The 7,973-nt window shown below is 48.6% G+C and overlaps 1 protein-coding gene across 1 annotated transcript in view; it reads left to right on the forward strand.

Moving 5' to 3' along the window:
* Svop (SV2 related protein) overlaps positions 1–7,973 on the forward strand; it is a 98,858-nt gene that overhangs the window by 46,071 nt on the left and 44,814 nt on the right. The window contains exon 6 of the mRNA XM_004636273.2: positions 637–761. Within this exon, the coding sequence (XP_004636330.1) occupies positions 637–761 (125 nt within the window). The remainder of the gene's footprint in view (positions 1–636; positions 762–7,973) is intronic.

The following is a 7,973-nucleotide window of genomic DNA, read 5'->3' on the forward strand; positions in this document are numbered from 1 at the left end:
TTCTCTGCTGCTAATTATGGCTAATATCTGATTTAAGATGCTTTGGGTTCCAAGGAAGAGAAGCCCCGTGAAAATTAGCTTAATCTCAAAGACAAAAATTGGGCTGGCCAAATAGCTCAGCAGATTAAAGTGCCTACTTAGGCAGATGCAGAGGCCAGGAATTTGATACACAGGCCTACCATGCCAGCCCTGCCCCAGGCGTACACTGAGATGGCGACTGAGACTGGGTGTGGTGGCGTGCACCTGTAATCCCAGCACTTGGGAGGCTGTAAACAGGAGGATCACTAGGAATCCGATCTATGCAGTGAGACCCGATAGAGCCTGTCCTTAAAAAAAAAAAAAAAAAAAAGACAAAATTAGGTACATTGTGGCAGGAACCAATTTCAGTAATGGGTTTCTGGTACAGAAATGATGCTTTATTATTTTTGTCTCCTGCGCTTCCACAGTCCATGCCTGCCTGTTCTTTCATTCCTGCCATTCCTTCCTAGAGCTGGGCTTCAAACTGAGGGCCTCACACGGGCTAGGCGAGTGCTGAGCCCCAGCCCCAGCCCCTATTGGTAGCTTTCTGTATCACGGGGCCCCTGCCGTCTGGAGATGCTGGGAAGCCTCATGACTCCGTATTTTCCTCCTCTGCAGGGGCTGAAGATCAGCGTGCTCTGGACTCTCTACTACGGCATCCTCAGTGCTTTTGCACCTGTGTATAGCTGGATCCTGGTGCTCCGAGGCCTGGTGGGCTTTGGGATTGGAGGGGTCCCCCAGTCGTAAGTAAACACCCCAACTGTGGTGATCCAGGCAGGCAGACAGCCACCTGCAGCCAACCCTCTGCGTCTGTGGGTTGTGCATCCTTGGACTGAAAAATATTTGGGGGACAATCTTGCATTTGTATCAAACACAATGGCCTTTTTTCCTTCTCATTATTCTCTAAATAATACAGCATAACAGCTGTTTACAAAACATTGACATTGCATTATAAGTGAGCTAGAGATGGTTTGAAGTATACAGGAGAATTTCGTAGACTCTATGCAAATCCAATCCTATGTTATATAAGGGACGTAAGTGTTGTTAGATTTTGGCCTCTTAGAACCAATCTCTTGGGGCAGCAGAGGAGTGGCTGCACGTCTGTCCCTGGCCTTGGGGATTACAGATGCAATGCTACAGGTTCAGGTATCAGAAGCTAAGCGGCAGCAGGAGAGCGGCACCCTTATTGGTACTGTAATGACGGATGACAGTAAGCACAATGGCTGGAAGCTTGTCAAATGAAATAATGGCAGAAGCAACAGACCTAGCATCGACTGGACTTTTCACTTGGATACGGCACAGTAACCCAGGAGGTGGGTCGTGTTGTGTCGCTGCAATCCGCATTTTTCAGTTGAGGAAACTGAGATTCAGAGGGCGCATTCCAAGCTACTCCACGTGTAAACTTGAGAATAAGAACCCCGAACTTGGGGCTGCCCAAATAGCTCAGCATATTAAAGCGCTTGTAAACAGGCTCAGGGGCGGGAGGTTCCATCCCCAGGCCTGCTGTGCCAGCCCCGGCCCTGGGGCGCATTGAGACTGGGCACGGTGGTGCGCGCCTGTAATCCCAGCTCTTGGGAGGCTGTAAACAGGCGGATCACTACGAGTCCAATCTAGAAGTGTATTGGATTCCCTCCCAGGAGAAAATAGTCAATATTTAGGGATTACATTGTGGCAGATGATGTCTTAAGCAGTTTACCCAGATTATCTTGTTTAATTCCACACTTTCCCCTATCAGGCAAATGTTATTAATAACCTCATTTTACAGAGAAAGAGGAACAGAGAGGTCAAGAAACTTGCTCCGGAGCTGGAGCCTGAACCCAGGCTCTCTAACTCAGAACTCCAGGACCTGGGCTCTGATCATTGCATTTTACTGCCTTGCTACTAAGAATATAAATATTTTGGGGCTGGGGAGATAGCTCAGTGGATTAAGTGCCTCTCTGGCAAGCGCAAGGTCCTGAGTTCAATCCCCGGTTCCACAAAAATAAAATAAAATTTAAAAAAAATATAAACATTTTGGACTTGGGAGAAATGGGAAGAAAACTGCATGAAAGAGAGAACAGGAGGAGAGTCTGAGAAAGGTTTGTGACCCAGCTTTCGGTAGCTGTAAGGATGAAACCGATGAGAAATGGAGGTTGAGGTTGGACAGGTGAATGGGGGTAAGCTCGCTAAAGGCCTTGAATGCCAGACCAAAGGGCTTGTCTACAGGTGCTGGGGAGCCACTAAGAGTTCTTGAGCAGGGGAGGTACTTAGGTGTATTAATCTAAGTTGAGTAAGATCATTTGGAGATAAATAATTCTGTAGTAATAATTTAGGGAGATTTTGTGAAAGGATCAGAAGATTCTGAGAAGCTTATTTCTTTACTTAGCCGGTATTGCTTCAGCCCACTGTGGGGGCACAGGCCTGTGTTGGGTGCTGGGGCGACCACAGTGAGAAAGAACAACACTGCCCCTGTATAGGATGGTGACAGTTAGGATGGACTGTCAGAGGATTAGTGAAGCAGACTTCTGAATGTGTCTGGGTGGGTCATGGAGTTGTGGCCGTGGGGACTGTGTGTGGTCCCTGGTCCCCTCTTCTTGGGCTCTGTTTCCCTGCTCTGCTTCTGAACTGAGCAAGCTTTCAGTCCTTCCTGCCCCACCATCACGATGTTCCTGCCTTGCAGCCAGCTTCCATGGACTGAATCCTCCGAGACCATTAGCCAAACTAAACTCTTCCTTTAAGCTGTGAGTGGTGGATGTTTTGTCCAGCAATGGGCACATGGACTCAGACGAATGGGATCCTTGGAAACAGATTCTGACATAGAGATCAGCATGCAGCTTGTTACTGGAACCAACACCTGTAAGCAAGTAGGCAAAGCAGGAGCGGACAGAGGAAGGAGCTGCAATGGCATGGGCACGAAGCTACTCTGATGTACCCACCCTGCTCAAAGGCTCTCTCTGGTTCACTTATAGACAGCCCCTCTGACCTGGTATCCAAGCCCTCTAACAAGCTTCTACCTCTATAACCTCAGCTTTTGATACTCGTAGGTCTCATCCCTACAGGTAATCAAAACTGGACCAATGGCCTTCTTTAGACTCAGCTCCTCTCGGCATTATTCCAGCCTCCCCTTTCCATGCAGTTCCTTCTATAAGATATTCTCCTATTGGGGTTCATAAGCTGGTTGGTCCTCCAGAGTTGTTCTTTTTTTTTTTTTTTTTCAGTACTGGGTATTGAACTCAGAATCCTGCACTTACCAGGCAGGCTCTTGTTCTACTGAGCTATCTCCCCAGCCCAAAGATTTACTTTTTTATTTTTATTTTTATTTTTTGTGGTACCAGGGATTGAACTCTCAACCCTGTGCTTGCCAGGCAAGCACTTATTCTACTGAGCTATCTCCCTGGCCCCCAGAGTTGTTCTGAATAGAGCAAGGGACTAGAACTTCTCACTCTCCCATCAACCAGCTACTGGATGTGGGATGCCCCTAAGGAGGGAGGATGATCTTGGGTAGGTGGCTACACTGGGACAAGGCATTTACTGCATGGGACCCAGTTGTGCACTTTTAGCCGCCAGCACTCCTGGTCTTTCCTGAGGGAATGAATGTTGCGTTTGCTTCGCTCACATCGGTCACTACAGTCCACCCTCTACATCTTGTAGATCAGTGTCTTTTATAACAGGCTGAGAATAGTTTCTCCAAGATTCTGGATGGTTGCTCTTCCTGTAAATGTTTATACAAGGATAGTTATGGGATAAAACAGGCCCTCCTATTGTCACTGACCTAATGACTATAAAGGATGCCTATTTCTTTTCTGCCGCCCATTATGGAGTCGCCTTATCTTTGGCTAGTACTTCTGCTGATCTAGCTGGTTTAGCTGGTGGGGAGACCTAAGACCCCATGCCAGATGGGTCTAAATCCTTGGTCCCCACACTTTCTCAGGCTGTAACTTTTTTTTTTTTTTTTTTTTAATTTTTATTTATTTGTGTGTGTGTGTGTGTGTGTGTGTGTGTGTGTGTGGCCAGCTCAGCCCACCAGGGGGCGGGGCTGGCTGGCATGTGGTGCTGGGGGATTGAACCGCGGTCCCTGGGCTTTGCTAAGCTTGCTCTAAGTAGGTGCTTTAGACCACTGAGCCATCTCACCAGCCCCTCAGGCTGTAACTCTTGTACTCAACAGTTTAATACCAAAAACTGAGTAGGGGGATGCTGATAAATGGTCTGTGTAGTACCCGGGTGCACTGATGATACTCCATTGACCCTGCTGCTCCTCGTGGTTAACAGCAGTCTCTGACTGGTGAATGGTGACTTTTTTTTTTTCTTCCCTGCTCTTTTCTTTCTTTCTTTCTTTTTCTTTTTTCTTTTTTTTTTTTTCTTTTTTTTTTTTTTGGCAGAACCAGGGATGGAACTCAGGCCCTTGTGCTTGCCAGGGAAGCGCTTATTCCACTGAACCATCTCCCTGGCCCCCCTGCTCTTTTCTTGACTAAAGCCCAAAGTTACTAGACGGCAGTTCTTGCTTCAAGTGTACTGGGATGCTTCCCCCGGTGCAAACTTGCCATCTCTGAGAGCCAAGACCTCTTAGATCTATAGAGCTTAGAAAATACTCAAGTGAGGGCTGACCAAATAGCTCAGTAGATTAAAGTGCCTGCAAGCAGGTGCAGGAGCTGGGGGTTTGATACCTGGGCCTGCTGTGCTGGCCCCACCCCCAGGGTGAGCTGAGAGGGCAATTGAAACTGAGTGTGGTGGTGCGCGCCTGTCATCCCAGTGCTTGGGAGGCTATAAAGAGGAGAATCACTATGAGTCTGATCTAGTAGTGAGACCCTGAACACCATGTAGACCCTTCCCTAAAAGAAAAAGAAAATATGCAAGTGAGGTACACGACTCTCAACGATGGGAAGAAAGGCCACTCCTACTTCAGCACCTGGGTTTCCAGATCCATGTACTCTCTGTACTGGAACATAGCCCCAGGATGGCCACTAGGTGAAGAGTGTGCTGTGACCTACAGAACAGTGTGCCACCCTCAAAGGGCACTGGCTCCACACTGATGCTTCACACTTGATCTTAGCCAAGAGGCTGAGAAGCGATTGCACTGACGCTTCCGCATCACCAGTAAAAGGCTGCTTTATTTTCTCAGTGCAGCAGCTTTGGTGTGGTTGACCACAACCTTCCGTGGTTGTGTGCCCCCTGCTGCTCTCCTTTGGGGGAGACTCATGAAAGCACCCAAGACAATGCTTGGAAGAGCACTCAGTGTAAATTAGCCAGCATGTAGAGCTGGATGTGGTGGTGCATGCCTCTAATCCCAGCACTCAGGAAGCTGAGGCAGGAGGGTCACTGCAAGCCGGAGACCAGCCTGCATTACACAGAGAGACCATGTCTCAAAAAGAGCCACGTAAATAAATAAACACAAAGATAATTAGGCATCTCATCCACTGAATGCTGTATTAAGAAGTTCAAGGTGTCAATGTGACAGGCTATAGATGCTGTGATTCTGTGAAGTGGGGTGAGATGTGACTGCTTGGATTGAACACACAAGCAAACATCCACGATCCCCCTTCCAACTGGAGGGGTGCTGTGAAGCTGTCCGCACTCCTGAATTCTCTCCCTTCTTTATGATTGCTTCTTCCAGACCATGGAAGTGGAGCCGAGGATTGAGCCACGGTCCCTGCACTTGCCTAAGCTTGCCTATGCAGGCCATGTAGTCCACTGAGCTCTCTCGCCAGCCTGCTCCTGGATCTGAAACAGGTTTCAAAACCCCTGGAGCTCGAGGCTGTTCACAGAGGTTGTTCACAGGCACATGAATCTGGGCTGGCAGAGGCTGGTGGCCAATGGCTTCCCTTTGTGTGCAGCGCCAGAAAGAGAGGCAGCCACCAGTCCATCACTGGCCTTTCGTTGCCTAAGTAGAGTTCTGGAAGATGCGTTCTCACGGAAGAGCAATATTTCCCCACCCCACAGAGATGTCAGAGAAAAAAGAGCTTTCCTGTAGTGACCTGGATTTTCTTCCCATTTCAGAAGTAGGTAAGGAGCTAAATAAAATATGCAAGATGTCCAAGTTAATCCTTGCTCAAGATGGCAGAACCAGGCCAACAAGATAGCTTAATGGACTAAGCGCCTGCTTAGGCAAGCGCAGGGACCAGGGTTCGATGCCCTGCTAGCCCTGCCCCAGGGCGCACTGAGCGGGCCACCCAGACTCAGTGTGGTGGTGCATGCCTGTGGATCCCAGCACTGGAGGGGGCTGAAAACAGGAGGAGCACTATGAGTCTGAGCTGCGTAGCTAGATCCTGTACCAAGTATATAAATTTTTAAAAAAGAGCAGAACCACATGTACCATTTCCTATTTCTTCTTATGGCTTTCCTGGAAATAACATAAAAGATGAAAGAAGGAAGCTTTTACAGTGCCAGAAAGCAAGAAAAAGATGTCATCAGCTGAAATTCTGAGCAACATCCAAATTCATACACAGAGGGGCTCACGATAGCTGAGTAACCGGAGCAGAGAAAGACCGTGTCCCAAAACAGCCAAGGGGACAGCGACTCCTCTGCTGGAGTGCAGGAGAGGCACCCTTCCCAGAGTCCACAAGTGCAGGGAGGGAGGAGAGGACACCAGAAGAATAAGACAGGACGTGGAACAGCAAGGAGGTCCTTTACCCCTTCCCGACATATTCGAGGTCTCCTACTTGTCTGCTGCTGCCCCTCCCCCCATGCATGTGTTTCCCTCCAATGATGCTAAACAAACAAACAAACAAACCAGCAACTTTGTTCACAAACCCCCCACACACACACTACACCCTCACAACAGGACTGTGACACAGGTTGTATGGATTTTCTCCCACTCATCAAACAAGCCCTGCTGCAACAGGGGACACCAGCTGGGCATATTTCAGCTTAGGGCCCCTCAATTCCAGGACCACCCTCCTGGAGGTAGACCACTCCCTCCCTTATGTCAGCTACCATCACAAGCTTCTAATCCAGGGATCCCAGGAGAGCCCTACCTTGAGTACACTTAACTTCCTAGAGCTCAAGGGCCTCGGGGGAACACTTTGTATTTACTGATTTATTACAAAGGCTATTCATGAATGTCTGATGGAGAGTGGCCCAGGGCAAGGTGTGTGGGAAGGGGAGAGGGGCCTCTATGCTCCCTTGGGGCACCACTGCCTAGAAGCCCCATGTGCTGGGCTATCCAGAAGCTCTGCTCCTTCTTCTAGATCTTTATGGAGGTGTTATCACACAGCCATGACAGATGACATCGCTGGTCACTGCTGATCGAGGTCACCTTCAGCCTTTCATCTCTCTCCAAGAGTTTGGGTTTGAAAATCCCAGCCCTCTAATCCAGCCTAAGTCTTTTCAGCAGTGACTCTTCCCCCAATCCCAAGCTACCTAGAGGCAGCCAGCCACAAGTCAACCCAGCGGCATACAAGACGCCACTCTGAGGATTCCGGGGGGTTTCCAGGGTTGCATGCCAGGAAATAGAGGAAGACAAGGCCTGTACACATTTCTCACTTCCCCGGTGGCTGTGCATCTAATGAACATCCCGTAGCCCCTCCCTTGGCTTACTGAGCTACTCTCACACTGCAGGGACTTTCTACACCTGGCCACTTAGAACCTCACAAAATGCTAAAAGACAGAGACAGTCATCTCCATTTGACAGGTAAGAAACCTGGGCTTTACAGAACTAAGGTAACACCGCTCAAGGTCACACAGCTAATGAGTGGAAGAGCTGGGATTTAAATGTTGTTTGATCCTTCACATCTATTCTTTGGACTCTTCCACTTGACAGCTCTTTGATCTGAGGGGAGGGCAAATAAAACAAACTTTTAACAAAATCACAAAAGAAATTTTTAGCTGCCCAAGAGTCCCTGGCTCTCCATCGCTTTAAATTTAGCAATTTATATAAGAATAATGAGGGGCTGGCGAGATGGCTCAGTGGTCTAAAGCACCTACTTAGAACAAGCTTAGCAAAGCACAGGGACCGCGGTTCAATCCCCCAGCACCACATG

This window comes from Octodon degus, unplaced genomic scaffold (assembly GCF_000260255.1).
Source record: "Octodon degus isolate 3935 unplaced genomic scaffold, OctDeg1.0 scaffold00079, whole genome shotgun sequence".
In the NCBI taxonomy this organism is placed as follows: Eukaryota; Metazoa; Chordata; class Mammalia; order Rodentia; family Octodontidae; genus Octodon; species Octodon degus.